This window comes from Aulonocara sp. 'chitande type north' Nkhata Bay, linkage group LG18 (genome assembly GCF_057382095.1).
Source record: "Aulonocara sp. 'chitande type north' Nkhata Bay isolate Kocher_YH1m ecotype deep benthic linkage group LG18, A_spYH_male_GT1.1, whole genome shotgun sequence".
NCBI lineage: Eukaryota > Metazoa > Chordata > Actinopteri > Cichliformes > Cichlidae > Aulonocara > Aulonocara sp. 'chitande type north' Nkhata Bay.
This window is the reverse complement of record NC_141361.1, coordinates 37,278,742-37,300,866: the sequence shown is the minus strand read 5'-3', so window position 1 is coordinate 37,300,866 and position 22,125 is coordinate 37,278,742. Positions and strand designations below refer to the sequence as shown.

Below are 22,125 nucleotides of genomic sequence, written 5' to 3'. Positions count from 1 at the left end.
ACAATATAGCTCTGTTTTTTGTTTAAAAATAGCTTCTGAGTAGCAAAGCTCGGTAAACTGTAATAAAGTGCCTTCTAATGGCCTATTAGAAGAGTTTTAAAATAGACTCGAGGAGAAAATAGTCTGTAAAGGTTAGTGACCAAAATAAACAGCTGTGTTTATTGAACAAATAAACAGCTGAAGCACTGAACTAAAATGTAACTAACTAAAATGTTAGCACTCACATTATTAACTAAAATTCTCTAATACTCACTACATGGAAAAAATACACACATTAATAGATGACAATGAACACAAACAACACACTAAATTCAAGATGGGGAAAACATCACCTGAATTAGCCAGTAATTTCAGTGTTAAATGTGGAAACCTCTAGTAAACTGCCCTAAATGCTTAGGACTCAGGTTGGCTTTCTAGAGTGGGTCAGGTCGACACTAGAGGAAACTGTGGATCTGAACCATAGTGCAACTAAACTTATTGTCATGGTCCTGGGTCGTTGACCCAGCGTTTTGTGTTTTGTGACTATTTCCCTCTGTTCTAGTTATTCTGTGTCCTCCCCCCTTGTGTCCGGTTCGGGTTCTAGATTTCCTGTTTTACTTTGTAGGTCTGTCTCGTTATGCCCATTAAGTTCCAGCTGTGTCCCCTCCTGTGTGCCATTTCCTCATTACCTGATGTGTGTATTTATAGTTGGTGTCTGCCTGTGCTCCTCGTCGGGTCGTCTGCACTCATCCGTGTATTTCTGCGTATCTCTGCATTCATCTGCGTTCTATGGTGTTCCTGTCTCTGCGTCTCTCTGCCCCGCACCCCTTTTGTATGGTCTCAGGTTTGTCATTTAGTTCTCCCAGTTTAGGTTTCTTCAGTTGTTTTGTCATGCCTCACTGCCTGTTTCTGCCATTGTCACTTTGTAAATAAACATCACTCGTATCATCAGTCACTGCTGCATTTTGGGTCCCCCCTTTCCTCCACACCACACGGCTCACTCCGCCAGCCGTGACAGTTATTGTGACTTGCAGTCTCCCTGCAAATTTATAATTTAATATAACAAATACTGATTTTTTGCAAGGGCAAGTTGCTGAGCTCACACAGCGCTGTTGCTAATCCTTTACAAGACCCTAACCCAAAACTCCAACCCCAATTTTTTTTATTAGTGTGTGGTCAAATTTGGGACTTTGCAGGGTGGCTTTATGATTATTATTTTTGTTGTGTTTTAATATTCTTATCCAATATATCCAATACACTGGGGACAGATTGTAATTCATTTTTATGTAAGAAAGGCCGGAGAAAGTGTCAGGCTTTTATCTTTAATCATTTTTGAGATGCATGCATCTCCATGTTTGGACTTTGCCTTGGATTTGAAAGTGCAAAAAATACATGCTTGGAATTGGTCGACATATCATTTTACAAAAAAATATAGCTTGAAAATTGTTTTGCATGTGAAATGAAAATTTTAAAAGGAATCATTATATGTATAGCCCAAAAAATTATAAAATTGTTCAGCAAATCAGAGGTAGTCAAGCAGAAGAGCCACAATGGTTTAGGAAGGAATGACCTTTAAGTGAGTCAACACTGAAAGGTTGAGTCCCAAAAATTTACATGATTGTCTTATGTATTTTAAGTCTTTCTGGGAGGGAGGGGGGGGGGGGGTAACTGTTTTTAACTGTTGTTGTTGGTTTCATTCCACAGATCTACCCCAGTCTGTGTGAAAGGTGTTATTATAGGACACAATGACCACAACATTACTTCAGTATTTACCAAAGATGTTGCTGTGATGTATAGATAACTGCATTAGTGTATCTTCTCTTTGCCCACTGCAGGCCTGTTGGGTTTTGGCTGACCAGGGCTCAGTCTCTGCTCTACTGCAATGAGCATGGAATGCTGGGCTCCTTCTCTGAGGAGGTGATGAGCTGTAGCTGCCCCGTGGAGCAGCCAAACTGCCAAGGAGTCATCCCCTGTGTTGTAGGGACTTCCACCACCTCCTGCACCCTCTGCGCCTCTGACAACGCCACCCGTTGTGGAGCCTGTCATCACGGCAACATCCTCCATCTTGGTTCCTGTCGACCTAGCATTGCTGCATCGCTAGATCATTACCTGAACTTTGACTTGGACATGCCTGATGCCGAGGTTCTCAAAGCTCCTTAATTATGTATTCCACTGGTTCTCAAAGCTCTTTGGGACAAATTAAACAAACAGTGCCTCAAAGGGCTCACATGCCATCAATTGTTAAATTGTTTTTGTGTTGAATCTTTATACTGAACATACAAGATTTACATAACAGTACAAATATTAGTCATGTACAGTTTTTTTTGTTCAAAAAGGAATACAGTATTAAACAGGGATTGAGAGGGGGTTTCAAAATAGAAAGCTGACTCTGAAGTACCTACAGTGCAAAGAGTCCCTTCATTCAGCAAGCCCAGGAGCAAAAACTCATACTATGCTTTTTTAATAAATCACCACAGCAGTTATTTTCTAGCCCTCAAGAGGTCTAAGTTGTCACTGTTGAACCTCTGCCTTAACTCTAATCCTAGTTCACAAGCCTTCAAATTGTGGCTCTTTAGACCTACTTGAGTGTCTTCCTTTGGCTTTGACAAAAAACTTGATAAATATGAAAATGATCCTCTTAATTTGCTGAACCTCAATAGCAATGGCTAGCAAAGATGTGGAAGCAAATAGGTGATCTCTAGTAAATGGTATGCCTTTACATTTTTTCTTTACAATAGTTCCCTTTTATTGCTTTTGACTATAATAAAAATAACTTATATTAAGCAAATTTATTTATTATGTATTTATTATAGTTAAATAATCACATTGTATAATGCCAATGCCTAATCAGAATGTCTAATTTTTGCTTTTTATTAAAATGTCTTTAAAAATCATTAAAAGTTTTACAAGGGGTCTAAGGAGCTTGGAAAGAAAAGCGTCTGGACTTCTTTAAGTTTCATTTGAGAAGCTTCTTCAGTTCTAAAAGCAATTGGTGGAGAGTCCCAAATTTTAAGCCCTATGGGAGTGTCCCCAAGAGGGTCATGGACCCCCTATTGATCCTCTGCCTAATCACACAAGCCATGGTGTGAAAAGGATGTGAGTGGACGTTAAGGCGTCTAGGAAGGGATCTCAAAACTGGATTATAGATGGCAGACTTTCTCGGATGAGAGGTGAAACGTCTTCAAGAAAACTTAAAGAAGTCCAGACGCTTTTCTTTCCAAGCTCCTTAGACTACGATGACCTGGATGACTGAGAACCTTCACAGACATTTTACAACGGTTTTCAGCATTTGTAAACTAAAGTTGTAAAACATCCATTGTGGCTCTTGATGAGATTTATAAATTCTGGCAAAGGTGGTAGTTGAAATTTAAAATTTGGTAATAGCTCAGTTTGAGAACCAGTGCATTAATTATCTATCTGCTTATTGCATTGACTGCAGCCTCACGGTTTGTTAATCCCTCTTCAGGTAAAGTACCTGCTTCAGCGACTGGACAGCAGGATAGAGGTCCATGCCATCTATATCAGCAATGATGTCCGCCTGGGAAGTTGGTTCAATCCTGCCTGGAGGAAGAGGATGCTACTAACACTCAAGAGTAACAAAAACAAGTCCAACCTCATCCACATGCTAATGGGCATTTCTTTTCAGATATGCTCAACTAAAAATTCAACACTGGAACCCGTGCCTGCTGTCTATGTGAATCCTTTTGGGGGAAGTCACTCAGAGAGCTGGTTCATGCCAGTGAACCAGCCTGACTTCTCTAACTGGGAGAGAACTCGACTGGACAGCGTCACCACTGCACAGTGTTACAACTGGACTCTGTCTCTGGGCAGCAAGTGGAAATCCTTTTTTGAAACAGTGCACATCTACCTGAGAAGCCGCATAGTCACGGATGATCCAACAGTGAATGAAACTCTCTTCTATGAGCCATTGGACTTGGATGATCAGACCTCCAACCTGGGCTACATGAAGATCAACACGCTGAAGGTGTTCGGATACAGCATGCACTTTGACCCTGAGGGCATCAAGGATCTGATTCTCCAGTTGGACTACCCCTACACACAGGGTACGCAGGATGCCGCCTTTCTGATGTTACTGGAGATGAGAGACCGGATTAATCGGCTATCTCCACCAGCACCACAGCCATTAGATCTGTTTTCTTGTCTCCTGCGCCACCGCCTCAAGCTGTCAGCCGGAGAGGTGGCACGAATCAAGGACTCTCTGCAGATCTTCAATTCCAAGCTTCCCAATGCTTCACCTGAACCTGAGCTGGCCCAGCTCTGTAGCTAGCTAGTTTAGCACAATCGCCAGGTTCAGGAATGATGCTGTTCGTAGAAAGAGGAATTGCTACTTCAGGGACGACTCTGCTGAGATGGCCTTTGGACCCGAATCATCTGGATTAACGTACTCTGAAGAAGGTTGAATGCTTGGCCTTTTTATGGTCACTCTCAGTTGGTTTTCTGGTGTTTTACCTTTGACAAACAGCATCATGTCCTTGACTTTTCGGAGAACGAGGGATACTTTGACTCTGTTTAGGAGGCTGTACTGAACCCACCCGGAGGTTCACTTTTGCTATTACTGCCCTGCAAACTGCGTAACTGGACAAGGCTAAAAAGGTTTCTTTCACTGACAAGTTTTTGTGATTTGGAACAATAAAAAGAAGATCATACATAAGACACCTGCCTTGCAAAGACAAACGCGGTTTTCTTATAAGAGGAACTCTTCAGAGGTCTTCAAAAATTAGCGGAAGAGGATTTCCCTTTTCCAACCCTATTTTCTTTGGCTACAGAACAATCTTGAGGGAAGGGAAAATGGGATAATTATATATATGTGGTGAATGAGTTGTTATGTTATGCTTAACAGTTTAAAATTTGATAATATTGAACCCTGTCACTGTCTTTGAATATTTCTTTTTAAACCCTACCTTCCATTTTATCTGGCATTTGAAAACTTGTATCTATGCTTAACATCTGAGTGAGAAGCCTGTTAGTGATGTTCTGTCCTTGGTGGCTTGTCTGTACCAAAAGAAGGTAACACATTGGCAATTTGAATGGCAAAATATCGTAAATGTTGAGTTATTATTCTTTCACTTTTGAGCTGAAATAATTCATAATGGAACCTTCAGATGTGGTAACAAAAAGGTCTGCGGATATAGCGCTGTAAATAACGCTCCATCTAACCCAGGTTGTGGACAAGTGCACATTGCTTTTTAGATAACTGAGTTCAAAGACCAAAAAAATGTTTATAACAAAACAAACTCATGCCTTATATGGAGAGTCAATGTTAAGGTAAGAAGCACATTTAGTTTCTGTGTTTGGTTTCCCTGCGAAGGTTGTATTGCTTTTTATATTTCAATATTTCTACCAAGACAGAACAACAGACGCATTCTCCAGAGTACGTGGTAATGTAGCTTTTCCATGTAAATGCCAGTCACTCGTTCTGCAGGTACTTGTTTTGATTTGGTGTTGTGAAACTTTTGAATCACCATTCACAGTGCACACCAGTACATGCATAATGTAATTGTTCTGCAAAATCCTCCAATGAGATAAACTTTCAGTAAATAATAGAACATGTTCGAATTTATGGTTTTAAAAGGTTTTCAGTGGTTCGGTTAGTCTCAGGTCTATGAAACTTTTTTCTTTTCTTTTTTTTTGACATATGGGTCCAATGTGAGCTGCAGTTACCACGGCAACTGGAGTTACAAGGTTTCTGCGGGGCGGTGATGGTACACTTGAAAGCTGCAAACTTAACCGGGATGATACTTGATATGATTTTACTTTTGCTTCACTAATTTCTCACTGAAAGTTAGAAAACCTTGTATGTCATTATCAACAGTTCTTCTGTGCTCAGCTTGCTTAAGTAAAAACAAAGTGATTTATCTATCTGAGAGCCTTTTCCTTGTTTACAAAACTTTAACCCTCACTGTTACGTCTGTTATATAGCATTATTGCCATATTACCTCTTTGCCTGCATGTTACAACATTGTCTTTGGTCAATTCAAAGACATATTGATAAGATTAGCTGTGAAGATGGTGTCATGGAAAAGTGCAATGATGATGGCGGATGTGGTCAGAGCTACAGTAATAGTGGTAGTAAGGGGAGGGGGTGACACAAGACCGTCTCATCTTACCACCACTAGCTGTTCATTGTTCTAGTGTAAGCACAGTTTTTCACATTTGCATTTATTTATTTCACAGACAACACAGATCTGTTGTTAAGTAATTTCTTGTTAAGTACATGTGTCACACTATCACTATTGCAAACACTGTTTCTGTTTCCGGTCCACCTAATGGGTGCCAGGCAGAATTATCAACGTGGAAAAATGGGAAACTAATCAAAAAAACCAAAACAAATTCAGTCATTTATTTTGTTTTCATGTCCTTACTGAAACCATTTGACTAATTTGCAGCTGTTTTTATGCCAGATATGCTGGTTAGAAACCAGCCTTGCATAAACATTTAGACCTTTTCAACATAGTCATGTTCGATAATATTTGCAGCTTTTGATGGTGGACTTATAAATTAGGTCACCATGCTGCAGTTTCCAACTAAGTTAAAGGCAGGTAATGCATTTTCTGTGGATCAATTTTTCAAATGAAGAGGAGCATTCTTGTGCATCTACAGGGAGGCAAAAGGAAGAAGTGGTAACAGGTCAAATATTTCAGTATTTTATCTCAGTCTCAAAGCCAAGTAAATTATCAGCAACTAAGTGATGTTGTTAGACTTTAAAATTATTGTTGCTAGTTTGTGCACTAATCTTATACTAAAGTCTTATACCCTTTTTAAATATTTAGTCAGCTGTTGCCTGCATGTAACAACCAATTACAGCAACTGGAAAGAAGCCAGTCAAAGCCAAACAGAACAGGTTAATCTGATCTAACAGGTTAACCTTAAGAACAGGATTAACTGCATTAAACTCCCTGCCTCAGAGGCTCATTTATGGGAAGTTAGAAACAAGAGTGAAAGACAAAAATGTGCATTTTACAGTAACATTCTGTTAGTATGGTTCAATTAATTTAATTTAGAACATTACTATATTTTTACAGGGTGACGCTATAAAACTAGTGATGAAGGAATTTCTACTGTATTTTCTCCAAAATTGTTGCTATTTCAAAAGTAAATATCTATTGAGTCTGCAGGTAGTGTAATTTCACTTGGTGATGGTGTTCTTTCAGTCACTGTCCACAGTTCATGCAAACAAATATGCTACTATAACTACAGTTAAATGGAAGCACTCAATATTTTAAAACATACTACTAACACAGACCCTTATTCACTAATATGTGAATATAAATGTTCTCACTGTGTCCACAAAATAAAAGCACAGAGGAAATTATCATTGGATTCATGAAACAGGTTGAATGGAGAGGGTGAGAAAAACAGCTGGAAGACAATGGCAACCACATCTGTCAGCTAAAGATTAGGAAACTCATTGCAAATATAAGAAAACACGAGTAAGTGGAATATTGCAGAGAAATTAGACTGTCAATGAATTTTCAACCATTATGTTGAAGATTTGTTGGTGTGTTTGGATCATTGTCCAGTTGCATGACCCAATGTCAGCAAAGCTATGGATAGATGGCTGTACATTTGATTCTATAATAATAATAATAATAATAATAATAATAATAATGGATTGCATTTATATAGCGCTTTTCAGGGCCCTCAAAGCGCTGTACAATGCCACTATTCATTCACTCTCACATTCACACACTGGTGGAGGCAGCTACAGTTGTAGCCACAGCTGCCCTGGGGCAGACTGACAGAAGCGAGGCTGCCATATCGCACCATCGGCCCTTCTGGCCAACACCAGTAGGCGGTAGGTGAAGTGTCTTGCCCAAGGACACAACGACCAAGACAGACAGAGCTGGGGATCGAACGGGCAACCTTCCGGTTACAAGATGATTTGAAAATGTCCTTTTTACCCATTCCAGATTGATTAAATTCATTTCAGTTTTATTCATATACTGGTAAATCACAACAATAGTCATCTTAAAGCACTTTGTATTATAAGGTAAAGACCTTAGAATAATACAGACAAAACCCCAACAATCAGATAATCCCCTATGAGGAAGCACTTGGTGACAGTGGGAAGAAAAAACATACTTTCTAACAGGAAGAAACCTCCAGCATAACCAGGCTTAGATAATTTGGGAGAAATATGGTTTATTTCTAGTCCCTGTCATCACTGCAACATGCTGGATCAAGTGAAGGCTTTTTAGGAAGTTGGTCAAAAATGACTCCAAGATTTCTCACAGCGTTACTGGTGGTCAAGGTAATGCCATCCAGAGTAAGTATGTGGTTTGTCGCCAAGTTTTTAAAAGATTTTTAAGGCTGAGAACAATAACTTCAGTTTATGTGACTTTAGAAGTAAGGAATTAAAGGTCCTCCAGGCTTTAAGACGGGGGTCTCAAACTCACGGCCAGGGGGCCACCTGGGACTCACATCGCCCCTACGTGCGGCCCATATATTGACGTGAAGAAATATAATGCAGTTTGGCACTTGAGGATTTGTTTGTTGTTGTTGCAAAAGTAGAAATTGAGTCTAATAGACATATTGCTTGCTTAAGTAATAACAAAGTGGTTTATTGCTTTGAGGACCTTTTTGTGTTGATTAAGAAGTAACATATTAGCAATAAAGTATTATACAGATAAGACTGTCTTCAGCTTTTCCAACACATATTGGTGAGATTCACTATGAAAATGTTGAAGTGAAGTATGAAGTGGAAAATGCAATGCTGGTAGTGGGGTTAAGGTTAAGGGGATGAGGTCTGACTGAACTAGACATCTAATACAAAATACAATCTAATACAAGGAGGGTAAAACATTTTTAAAACTTTATAGTCCTACATTCTTAAATTCATAATTGGTATTTTCATGTTTCCTGTTCAACAACCAGGATAATCAGTCAGAAAAAATGGGCTACTATCCATTGATGACAGAACATAGATGGCCTGAAAAGCTTCAGGTTTGCTTTACTCTAGGTGTTTATAAGAAATTTGATTGATTGTTTTGATTCACTTGTATCTCTGAAATAGAGAGTCCATTGAGCCTCCAAATCTTGTTCTTAAAGGTGAATTATCATTATTATTATTAAAGTTGAATATTTCAGTTTCTCATTGAAATATTCACTATTAATTTTTTTAGTATAGTGTTAAATTGAACTGAAACGATTTTGTAAACTTGGAAAACTAACTAAAATTAAATAATAATAGAGGAAATATCCCTAGCTTTAATATGCATTACTTTGGTAAAAATTGCATTACACGTTCCTGTTGAGACATTGATGGATGTGCTTATTGGGACTTTAGATGTCTACAAAAGGGTGAGTCAACTGCTTTTGAAAACGCCTGTGTTTTTATTGTAATACCTGTACTAATTTTTGTAAATCTTGCCTCTAACGTATGCCCTCCATATTATAGTAATTAAAAAAGACTAAACGCTGAAAAAACTGAACTGAAAAACTATACAATTAAAAAGTAAATACTCTGGGAAATAAGCCTGAAAGCCTAAGAGTGATGTGCTCTATCAGGATAACGTGGTACTGTCGGTCTTAAGAGATGATAGGCTCTGATCAGTTAGGACTTGAGTGTACGAGAGAAGGATTTCACATTAAATTCTGGATTTAACAGGAAGCCAATGAAGTGTGACCAGAGGGAGTCCCATTCCTACTGCGGTACTTTGTACCAGGAAACTAGGACAACCTGATAATACAGAATTGTAACAGTCCAGCCTAGAGGTAAGAAATGTATGAACTAATGTGTAGCGTCGTTCTGAGAGAAAAGGTTTCTCATTTTTGATAATATTACACGAAAAAGAGAACATAGTCCTAGAGATTAAACATTTTTAAAGTTTCGAATAATACAGCTAGAAGAAAAAGAAAATTAGAAATTCAGAAAAATAATACACCACAGTTTTATGCTGGGCAGAGATGGCAAATTTGAACAGTGTTCAATTAAAGAAACAAAAAAAAGCAGATGAATACAGATATGTAGAAATGAAGGGAAAAGACAGACAGACAGAGGTTCTACAAAAGACTACACGAACAAAGAAATGTGACAGAAATGTCATACTTTCATCATAATTTCCACCATTTGCGATTTGACTGGCATTTATATAATTATACCGTCACATTGTGCCCTTTTCTTCTGTAATGTCACGTGAGACTAGAGAGATGGCTTCAACACTATCTCATCGCACCAAGTTTCTAAGATAAGTCTAACAGTAGTTTGGAATATGTATTAAAAATGTAAAAAGTTAAATGAAAACTTTGCTGTTGGGTTTGAGGTAAATAAAGGCTGGTTCATATTCTCTTCTTCACAGCAACTTTCTGTGTTGTATTCATTATGCTTGCACAATCAAACTGACCTCAGTGCATCCATGAGGCAACTTGCAAAGCATCGCAGGCCTTAGGTTCAGACCCTCTGAGGTCTACATCTTACCTAATTCTGTTATTAGAGCATTTGTTCTTTTAAAAAAATTGCTCTCGCAGGTCTTTGCACTCAAAAAACCAAAAACAAAGAACAAACAAACAAACAGTGGATGGATGGCATTCTACCTCGAATGCATCAAACTGCTCACATGTTTTTCCTTTTTGCTTGTCTCCAACACATAGTGTTAGGGTATGAGTTATCACTGATGATGATCTAGAGGGTGAACATTTGATATAGTTTTCATCCATTATGAACATTCAAATGGAAAAGCTTTGAAAATAAATAAGAAGCATATTTAGCATGTCTAATGTCAAAAGATATACAATTTTATTTAGCATGTCACAAAAACAAAACATATCCCATGACAGTATCCACTACGTTACTGGTGACCTAAGTGATCTTCTAGAAATTATTTTCTTCAAATTCCCTCAATTGGGTCTACAATAAGAGGACAATTCACACTGCATGTAAATTGCCTAAATGACATTGAAGCTGTGACTTTAGCCTGGTGAAATTTTTACATGCAACATCAAAATGTTCACCACAAAATGTTTAATATAATGGATGCACAAACTTCCAATTACCATCAGCTCTTCATAATAAGATGAATGTCTTCTAATATATGGGAGGCAGTATTTTTTGTAAGATGAAAAGCCAATTTCCTGAGTTGTCAGGGCGCAAACAGGAACCAAACGTACACTGTCACATTACATCAGGCTGCTGGTTTATCTGCAAGAGGAAGCAAGAGAGGAATGGGGAGAGAGAGAAGAGAGAGTGACAGAGATGAGGTGAGGGAGTGCTACACTGGCCAGCTCAAGCTGTCTGTATTTCTCCCCCTCTACCCCATAATGATGTGGGGAAGGACTCACTCTGCATTGGGTTAATAAACAGTTATTCATCTTCAGCAAGGCACCCAGGAAACAGAAGTGGGTTTGCCCTTGGGCTAATCTTCAGGCCCGTGGAAGACAGCCAATCCATCAGAGCACTATTTAGACTGCAGACTGCAAACTTTCTGGACCTCCCAAAGAAGTGAGGGGAAGCAAGAGAAAATGAGAGAGTGACTGAGGAAGGAGTAGATGACATAGAGCGAGAGATGGAGAGAAGATAAGGTTAAAAGAAAGTGGGAGGGAATGAAAAGGTGAGGAGAGTTGGGCTCCTAGTTCTGCTGTGATTTATGATGTTTAGAAAGTCAGACTGCTTGAATTAATGAGGTAGATTTGGTGAAATCGACCAGTGTGTGTGTGTGTGTGTGTGTGTGTGTGTGGACTTTATGCCTGTGTACCTGTAGGTCATTTGACACAGTCATCAATAATGGTGTAGATTTGAGTTTTGAAATGACTTTCAAATTACATTATTACAAATGTATCCAGAGAAATGAGTCATGTTTGCTAACAGGGTAAGGCATTTAAATGCAAAGTTGGAGCTTGTTTGACCTTGACTGAGAGAGAGGCAGGCAGGGAGACAGTTGTTCTTATCATAAAGTGGTTTATTGTAAGTGTATCAACAGCAACATCATGGCTGACAAATCTGAAATTCAAGTTTCATAGAGCTCATCAGTTTCACATGACAGCCTGTAAAAACATCCCAAAAAATAATTTATTCTCTATATTGCTTCCCAAGACTCACTAGGCAAACACATTTATTACCTCCGACCAAGAACAGACAAGGTCACATTACAAATTCACTGGTGCTGCAGAAAGAGTTTTTTTTCTTCTTTGTCAGCATTTTGAAGAAAAACTGCGATGAAAAATTGCTTGTTAGCTCTGACAAAATTACATGTCTGAACACATCTCTTTCTATTTAAGAAACACGGTAAACAATAAAAAACAGTTTTTTTCTTTACTTGTAATGCAAAATTTTTAGCAGTAGTATTTTGGTTTTCATCTACATGTACATAGCATGCAATTTTCAACTAGTGACAAGTCCTAACAATGTCAATGTGGCGACCCACTAGAGGGCTCCACTCACACCCAAGCTGGGAGGAAGGGTTCTGCTGTGTTTGAGCGCAATATGCTCAGTTCATGTTTGGAGGTGAATAAAGTTGGAGTGTAAAACTAGAGCTCCTGTGTCGTGTGTCACATGCCTCCATATCAATGTACACTCAACAAAAATATAAACGCAACACCTTTGTTACATTCCCCATGGGATGGACGTAGAGACCTAAAATTCATTCCAGATACACAATATAACCATCCCTCCCAAACAGTGGTCACAAATCAGTCCAAATGTGTGGTAGTGGGCACATCTGCTATATTGAGATAATCCATCCCACCTCACAGGTGTGCCACATCAGGATGCTGATCTGACATCATGAGTAGTGCACAGGTGTACCTCAGACTGCCCACAACAAAAGGCCACCCTGGAATGTGTATATAAGATAACTATAAAAATTTAACTATCTTTAACAGTGCAAAACTACTGCAAACAATAAAAATACAGACAAATAAGTGAGGATAAAATGACAAAATTTTCTTGCATAAATATCAGCTAATATATTTGAAAAACCCAATAATTAATAAATATGCATCATGACTTTGGACAGTTTCACTGTGACCTTTCGTCTTAGCTATAACATCCATCCACCCAGGTTGTTGGCAGGTAACTGAACTACACTGTAGACTTGAGTAGTATCTATTATTTTTTGTATTAAAGCATACTATCATACAGAGTGACTAAATTCCATTTAATTTTATTTATATAGAGCCAAATTACAACAACTGTCACCTCAAGGCACTTTATATTGTCAGGGAAAGACACTACAACAACATAGAGAACAACAAACCCCTATGAGCAAGCACTTACAGTGGTGGAAAGTACAGCAAAAAGTGGTGACGGAAAAAAGTGTATTCTCTGGAAAGAGGAACAAAGATAAGGAGACCTGGTAGTGGAATAAGGAAGTGCATTCAAAGTAAGAGCAGGAAAAAACAAAAAAGAAAAAAAATGCATATATCGATCACCTGGATCACCTGTTGAGAAAGAAAAAAGAAAACAAGCAGAAGAGAACAAGAGTAGGCTACTAGAATAAACAACATCACAATGATATATGGGAATATGACAGTAAATACTGAATATTAAACATTATTGTGCAGCTCATAAGATCAACAGAACACAGTGTGCTTTGAGGTAGGAGCCAAAAAGGGTGTAGTTTCTGGGTGTGATCACCCGTGTGTACACCTGTGAGCATGGACGCGCTTGTTTTTTTTTTAAAAGGTTCCTTCATGTAATGATCTGCTAGAGGGTGTGTGTGTGTGTGTGTGTGTGTGGGGGTGGGGGGGGGGGGCACAGCCCCGTCCTCCAGGGCATGAAGCAGGTATGGAGGAGATCAAAACTCCAGACATCCAGAGGCCCCCAGAACACAAGAGACCAAGGAAGACCAACAGAGGGGCAGCCGCGCCACTGTCCCAGAAAGAGCTGAGGAGAGTCCCAGATGAGGGCTCACTCAGCAGCCGCGGAGCAGAAGCCAGGGGGGGTTGCAGTGACGCGCCCGTGAGCTCCGCCGGCAGCCAGCTGTGCCTGAGTGACCGAGCCCCAGGCCGAGAGGCCGGGGGCACCCCACCTCCGAAGTGGCCCGAGCGAGCCCCAGGCTCCAGGCCCCGATAAGCGGCCGCCAAGGAGTGAGCCGGTGTGTACCCGGACGCCCACCCCCAGACACAAAGAACCACCAACGCACCGATGTCTGAGGGGGGCAGCTGGAGATGGGGAGGGAAGGAAGGGAGGGGCAAGTGACCCCTCCCTGGGGCCAGCTCCCCCGCTGACCCCAGTAGGCAAGAGAAACTTTACTTGTCACAATGAGACTTCTTCCCCATCTCTGTCAGTCCCTGCATCCCTAAAGGCCTCCAGTTGTCCCGAGTTCTCTCTGACTGCCTCCTTGGTGCATTTAAACCCCTGTTCCTCCCTGTCCTCATCGTCTGTTGTCTTCGTCTCCGTTATCAGTCATCATAATTTTACCATCTCTGTGCAAGTCTGCAAATTTCTTTATTAAATCACAAGTTTCTTAAATTCATCAAGTCTCTCTGTGCCTGGGTCCTCGTCACAAAACATGACATCACTGTTTTGTACATTTTAACACAATTTAATCCCACATTTGTGAAAGAAAAGCAAAACAGTTTTTTTGAAAACCATCAAATCTGATAAAGGTTATTTAAATGCTGCAAAAGAAGAATGGATTGGAATAAAAAAAACAAAACATTTCCTAACCTTAATTACTGGGGAAAATGATGAATGATGCTCACAGTGAGTAAAAAGTAAACTGAGTGCATTTTTTGGACAGAGATTCACTTTTAATGTGTGTGTATAATACAATACAGATGCATAAAAAAACACTCCCAAAACAGAATAAATTATTACAAATAAATTATTACAAAATATTAAAAACAATATATAAAAATGGAGGCAACTTTGCCTGTGGTAGAATGTATACCATGCATGAAAAAATCTTTACTGCAGATACTAATTTTACTAATTTAATAATACTAATTTTGTGTTGTAAGATTTATGAGTTTCATGCTTTCATAGTGGTGCTTGGGAGAGCTTGACATTTTTATCAGGTGGTCCACACTGTAAAAAGTTTGAGAAACACTGATAAGTGTATGTGTGCTTTTGGAAAACATTTAAAGCTGCAGTACAGAATCTTTGAAACAAGCTTAAAACATTTTTAGAATAGAAACAGAGCATCTGCTGCTCTTTACAGCTCCTCACTCCACCAGGGCTGTTTGGCTCTTTCTGATAGTGTGCAAATTTGGTGCACGTACTGCAGCAGTCATACAGACAACTGGACGGTCCAAAAGTTGGCCTACCTATTACTGGCTGAGGTTTTAGTAGAGTTGTGGCTGAACCACATAAAAATATATAATTAATTTTAATACATTTTAATATTTTAATATTAAATACTTAAATACTTTTTGTTAGTGATCTTAATAGTATACTATTAAGATCACTAACAAAAAGACTCCTACCTAACTATATAAAGAGTAACTGAAGGTTAAATGCAGCTAATATGTCCTGTTTTAAGGCAGGCACGTACACCTCCGCTCCGCTGCGTCTCAGCCACCATCGCTCTGGCAGAAAGGGCGCTAGAGAGTAGGGGAGAGGCGAGCTGGAACAAACTATTATGGGGGAGGGGGGTATCTATACTTTTGTTGTTAAAATTTTACGTCCCAACCAAGTACTGTATGCTTTTTATACTTTTAGTAGTGTGTCACACAAACAGGAAATATTGTCAAAAAAGTAAGAAATCTTTGGGGGTGCTTTGATTCATTTTTGGGGGTGCTGAAGCACCTCCAAAAATGGGCTAAAATCGCCCCTGGTTGAAGACAAATCAGAAAATCTATTTTGTCAGTTATAGTCAAGATACAAGTCTTCCATCAATTTTCATCATTCCTGTTCCTAATTTCATCTGTGAGAATTCCATTAACACATGCTTTCATAATCTTTGTCAAATTTCCTTTCCACTCACACTCATTTAAGAAAAAACATTTGCTGCTCAATCAACTGCTTTCTGTTTTTCATCTTTTCAGATTTAGCCAACGTTGTGTGAGAGGTGAATGTAAATGTGCTTTCTGCGCTTTGTCTCTGGCTCTTCACTTTCTGAAGAGCAGACTCCCACTCTGCTTCTGTGTAGTAATGTTCACTTAGTTTTCACTTGTTAAAGTCTGGCCATCATGAACTAGACAACTGTTAGCCATGATGATATTTCCAACCTCGATTTTATTTGAAACTGTTTTACAGAGAGAAGCGGACAGGCTGTTGCTCCCTGCATCACAGGACATTTGCATAAAGGGAAGTTTTGAACCCAGCGACTGTCAGATAGAAGCAGCATTTGTGTGATTTCTTTCCATCGAAATAGATCTTTCTTTATGTAACTATAAAGGATATCAAAAAGTGTATTTGACTGCAGGAAGTGAGGACTCTAAAATTGGTAAATGTGGGACATAAACACTTTGCTGGCAAGCAGCACAGAGCAAATTCACAGTGGAAGCCTGTACGCTGTAATGCCCCTCGACAGAATCAAACTTTGTCTTCACTTCACATTTCACACTTCACATTTTAGGCATCAGTCGCAGAAGCCTAGAGACTGGTCACACCAGTCAATGAGAACATTCCAGTTCAAAGTAAAAGTTGTGCCGTGCTGTGAACCCCCCCCCCCCCCCCCCCCCCTCCAAAACAAAACAAAACAAAAAAAGGGAATGTACATTTCACCAGGGGGTCACTGACCAGTCTCAATACAATTAGGTACACATGTTAAGTCTCACATGATAAGACTCAAGCTGAAAAGATTAACAGGTTATGGTGATCATGCTAAGGTGGAACTCCACAAAGGTCTTTAGTCAGTGACCCAATTTTATTGTAAAATGCTGTTTTCTTGTTCTTGGCAAAATAAGCAAGTTCCCAGGACCAACACTAGGGTCACTACAACACTTTTGGGTCACTCCATGTGATTCATTTGGGCTACTGAACCATTTTGTCTAATAATATTAGAAGACTTGCATCATTATTTTTATTTATGTTTGACAGGCGCCAGCTGGAACTCATCCAGGTCAGCCAGAGGCAGCCTCGTGTATATAATTCCAACCTGCTCAGCAGCAGAACTCTAAGCTCTGTGAGCCCATAAACCACGGAGTCTCAATGGAGACTCAACATCAGCATTTCAGCTTGGGGACAAGAAAAATTGCAACAGGGTGGTGAATTGATTAAATTGATAAAAGCAAAATCCATCAAGTGTACTGAAAACACAGTGATGATCTACATTAAAAGAAGCAATCACATCACCAAAGACACAAACATTATATTTGATTACTTTCACCTATTCTTTTTTTTTTGTTGCTTCTGGTGTGTTGTTTTCCCCAGATTAGTCCTCAGTATAATAAAAACTTCAATTTGTATGTGTTCATTGTTCATCCTGTTTGTTTCCTGTATGTCTGTATGTGAGTTGGCCACCATTTGGATTTATAGATATTGTTTTGTTGCCACCTTTTGGACTTTTTGGACATAAACCTCTTTTACAGAGTTAACTTGGGATGGAATAGCCGCCCTGAATGGGCACATGGTCAGCTGGCCAGGTTATTCAGAACACATCAAGGGAGAACTAACTGACTCCAGATGATGGTGCACAGTACCTTGGTCAGTTGCTCAGGAGGCTCTGAGAGTTCAATGATTTGTGCTGACAGAGTCTTCACTGACAACCAATATTCGAAGGAAGGGCCCCAAGGAGTTGACTTGCCCCTAGAGGAAAACAATTACACTCCATTACAAGCAAGAAACTTATTCCCAGAACGAGAGCCCTTCGTCTCATTCAGATCCTGTGGAGATAAGAGGGACCCACAAACGGCCCTGCAGAGTCATGGTGCTCGGAAAAGGAATCGTTATCAGGGATCAAGCAACTGAGGATAACTTATTGCAAATGATCTTGGTCACTTCAGGGAAGAGATGGCTGGGGTAACTGTGAATGGCTGCATCTACTGCTCCAAAGGGACTTTCTATAATTTCAGACACCCTCACTGAGTTTACTGACTTAGAACCGAAGCTCTATAATAAAAAGTTTAGGAATAGTTTAAACAAAAGAAGAGATTCAGAGAAGGAGAAAACTACAGGAATGAGGTTTAAAGGTCAACTCAAATGCTGTAGAAGAACGTGACCCCAGTGTTTGGCTAAACAGTTAGCCAGAGTTCAGAGAGAGATCTTTGATGAAAGAAGAGTAAGCACACACAAGGTTGAACCTGAGGCTTGGCATAAAATGAAGATCATGCGAGTAGGAAAAGGTTGCCTGGATGGATTTAAACAAGAATGAGGTTGGCTGAGAAAAGAGCCTTTAAAGCCTCAGGCGAGAAATAGGAAGATGAGCCTACTTCCTATTTCTTCCAGAACAGGACTGACACAACAACATAAAGAAAAAAAAAGTGGTGAACGGGCACCAATCAAGTCTAAAACTGGCAAGAAATCTTCAGTTTAGACCCATAATGACCAAAGATGGCAGGAAGGCCATCAAAGAGATGCAGATCAAAGAGATTATCCCACACCAAGTATGTGGAAGGATAGATAACAAAAAACTGTTTTCTGCACTAGGTTCACCTTTTGAGACCCAGCAGCCATACCCATCTTTTATATACAGTCTGTGGTTGTTCCTAATCTTTTTAAATATATGAACCATTAACTGACACTGCCTGCTTAGCGAACAGCCCTGATGCTGCGACTTCTCTGCACACTGTTCAGTTAACAGGCCAAAATGCTGAACTCACGCTGGAAGTCCCAAACTGGCTTTCATTCGGTGAAAATCACTATAATTTCAAACAATTTGGCCATATCATCAGTGCTGATAAATGATACAAAGACAACATTACTGTTTGCAATTTTTAACCCTTTAACACCTACCATAGAACCAAGTCCGCCAGAGCTTATATTATATTTTTACATGCTGTAGTGCCACTTTTGGGAGCATTTCAAGTTGCTATACATCAATACAACCATTACAGCCTAAATTTTAATAATATGCATGCATTAAGTGCATAGTAATTACATAAATTGCAAAAAAGAGCAATAAACTACAAAAAAATTTAAAATCGTTTTTGTTTTTTAACATATATTTCTAGTTAGAGAAATTTAAGAGGCTTGTCCCTCAAAACTGTAAATACAAAAAAGTTGTACAAAATAGTTTCCCACCACAGGAAATTTATTTTGAGTGTCTTCATAGTTTTATTTTTGAAATACACCAATTTCTATACACTGCAGGAAAAATGAAAATAAATATTATAGTGCAAATTTGCAAAAAAGCAGCATATGCATCAAAATAAACTATTTCCAGCAGTGCAATTTGACTTCTAAGCATCCCAGAAACGACACAGAAAGTCATAAAGTCAAACATAACTTTTAAAAACACCAGTATAGGCTCAGGACGCCTTGATGGTAAAAAACTATATGTCCGCGGAAATGACGTCACTTCCGGTTTCGGGCAGGTCATGGCGGACATGTGATAGTTCATGCTGATGGACATAGGAAGTGTTATGAACAGCTGATCGGATCGGCAAAGCTGTTTGTGGAATATTATGTTTTTTGTCTGCAAGCGCTTTTATGCAATGTTTGCAAAGCTATATGTGGAAGGAAACCGTGACCTAGGCTGATGGCATAAGATGTAAGTACAACTCCTCCGGTTTCATATGCAAAAAAAATTATTGTGCTAGCTTACGCGGTTGCAGTGCTACCGGGATTTAAAAATAGTTACACAAAACGGAGCATGCCCGTGCTGACCGGTTTTAATAATAATAATAATAATAAACTTTATTTATAAAGCACACTTAAAACCAAGGGTATGCCAAGGTGCTTAATAAGTAAAATAGAGTATAGGAGGAGGATAATAGAAATAGGACCAAAGCAAGTACTAAATATGCAAACAGATAACTGTCACTAATACATAGGAAAGCAACAGGTACAGAGCAAACAAGAATTTAAATGAGCATAGAAGTGCATGATATAAAATCATAAAAGAAATATTAACTAGAGGGAAAGGCAAGATTGAATAAGTGGGTTTTTAATCGTGATTTGAACAGTGCAATGGAGTCAGATGCGCGGAGGTCGAGAGGAAGGGTATTCCACAGTACCGGGGCAGCCAGAGCAAACGCACGGTCACCCCGGGACTTCAGTCGAGATCTGGGTTGGGTCAGAAGTAGTTGAGTGGCAGATCTGAGTGTTCTAGCAGGAGTATGTGGTTTGAGAAGTTCACTAAGATAACTTGGCGCTAATTTATTAATAGTTTTGAAAGTAAGGAGTAATATTTTAAATTGAATACGGTACTTTATGGGCAGCCAATGCAGGCTAGCTAGGACAGGGGTAATATGGCAAAATTTCCTGGTACCAGTCAAAAGGCGGGCTGCTGCATTTTGGACTGTTTGCAGTTTAAGAAGAAGAGAAGAGGGAAGACCATAGTACAAGGAGTTACAATAATCCAACCTGGAGGTCACAAAAGCGTGAATAAGCTTCTCCAGGTCCTCATGCGGAATATAATGCCTAGCCTTAGAGATAAGGCGCAGTTGGTGGAAGCTAGATCTCACTACAGCAGACACTTGCTTATCGAGTTTGAGCGAGCTATCCAGCAGTACACCCAAGTTACTGACATAGTCACAAGAAAAACTAGCAAAGGAACCCAGGGCAGCACAGAGTTGGGCACGAGGGATTTTACTGTTGAACACCACAATCTCAGTCTTCTTATCATTTAAAACGAGGGAATTACTCAGGAACCATTCTTTGACCTCCCGCATGCATTCTTGAAAGTAGTGCAGGGACACAGCAAGGTCGTCAGTAAGTTCAAAATAGATCTGTATGTCATCGGCATAACAGTGGAAGGCGATATTGTATTTTTCAAAGATTGTGCCTAGAGGGAGCAAATACAATGAGAAGAGAATAGGGCCTAAAACTGATCCTTGAGGCACACCACAACAGACCGGAGCGGAGGAAGAGGAGAAGGTGCCTAAGTGAACTGATAAGGATCTATCAGCGAGGTATGATTTAAACCAGTCGAGGGCAGTGCCTCTAATACCCACAGTGTGCTCAAGTCTTAGTAATAAAATGTTATGGTCTACCATATCAAAGCTTCTATTAATTATGAATATGATTTCTTTCACACTTGGGCAAAATTCTGAAATTAACTGAGGAACAACGTGGAGAAAAACATTGCTATAATATTTGATATGTACCTAGGGTTGCCAACCGTCCCTTAAAAAACGGAATCGTCCCATATTTAGAAACAAAAGTTCACGTCCCGTATTGAGCTAATAAGGGACGCACTTTGTCCCGTGTTGAAATCTCCCAATTCTTTGAATCTTTGGGCTGAAGGAAGGACAATACTCAGTGTATTTATGCTCAATCAACAATACTTTATTTCCATACAATTCAACACTTAAGAGCATAAGGACCATCATGATGGGGAGACATGCCTGAAGAGGGTCACCGCAAGTCTCGAAATGGTGATGTGTTACTCAGCTTCTTATAGCCGCTAGTGGCCCCCACCTACTCGTAAAAGCCCAAACATTCACATTCTTTCTATGTTACGGCGCCTAAGTTATGACCTCGGCTCCCTGTCTTTCTCTGCTCTCTGTAAAGGTGGGGGTATGGAATGTGGTCTATCTCCCCTGTCTTAGGCACAGAGTCTCCTGAACAATCTTTCTTTTTATGATTCAACAGTAAAGCATGTCAAGAAAACAGTGTAACACATTCACAGCAGATCAAGGATACAGAGTGATGCACACTTATCTAATGAACTACAAAAATGATTATGTTCTTTTAACCCAAAAGTATAATGAGGACTAAACTACATACACCGCACACCATCTAAACTAAAGGATAATATATGTCCTACAGCTGTTATCATAATTCAACTACTTTGATTACATATATAAGGTAACATATGATAACAGAATAATATCACACCCGTAATACAGTGAGAATCAAAAGTAGTCTATAAATGTTTATGGAATTAACGCTTTGTTTGAAAACATAATTCCCAGCCCCTCTCCTGCTTTGTGACACATGAGCTGACAGCACACTTATGACAATCCGAGTATGACAATTCAGATTACCGCTTTTCTCATTGGTCGAGGAAAGGTCGCTTACAGAGAAAATACCGGAAGACAACAGATGACCACAACAAGAAGCATGGCCAACAGGGAAACAAACGCCGACACTGCGGTGCAAGTCTCGGACGACAGTACACCTAAAGCTGGGCAGACACT

At 39.5% G+C, this 22,125-nt stretch overlaps 1 protein-coding gene across 1 annotated transcript in view; it reads left to right on the top strand.

The window, feature by feature from the left end:
* Window positions 1-10,290, top strand: part of brinp2 (bone morphogenetic protein/retinoic acid inducible neural-specific 2) — a 289,760-nt gene extending 279,470 nt beyond the window's left edge. Inside the window, exons 8-9 of the mRNA XM_086271078.1 lie at window positions 1,815-2,121; window positions 3,446-10,290. Coding sequence (XP_086127204.1) covers window positions 1,815-2,121; window positions 3,446-4,267 — 1,129 coding nt within the window. The 3' untranslated portion in view covers window positions 4,268-10,290. The remainder of the gene's footprint in view (window positions 1-1,814; window positions 2,122-3,445) is intronic.
* Window positions 10,291-22,125: the final 11,835 nt, after the last annotated feature.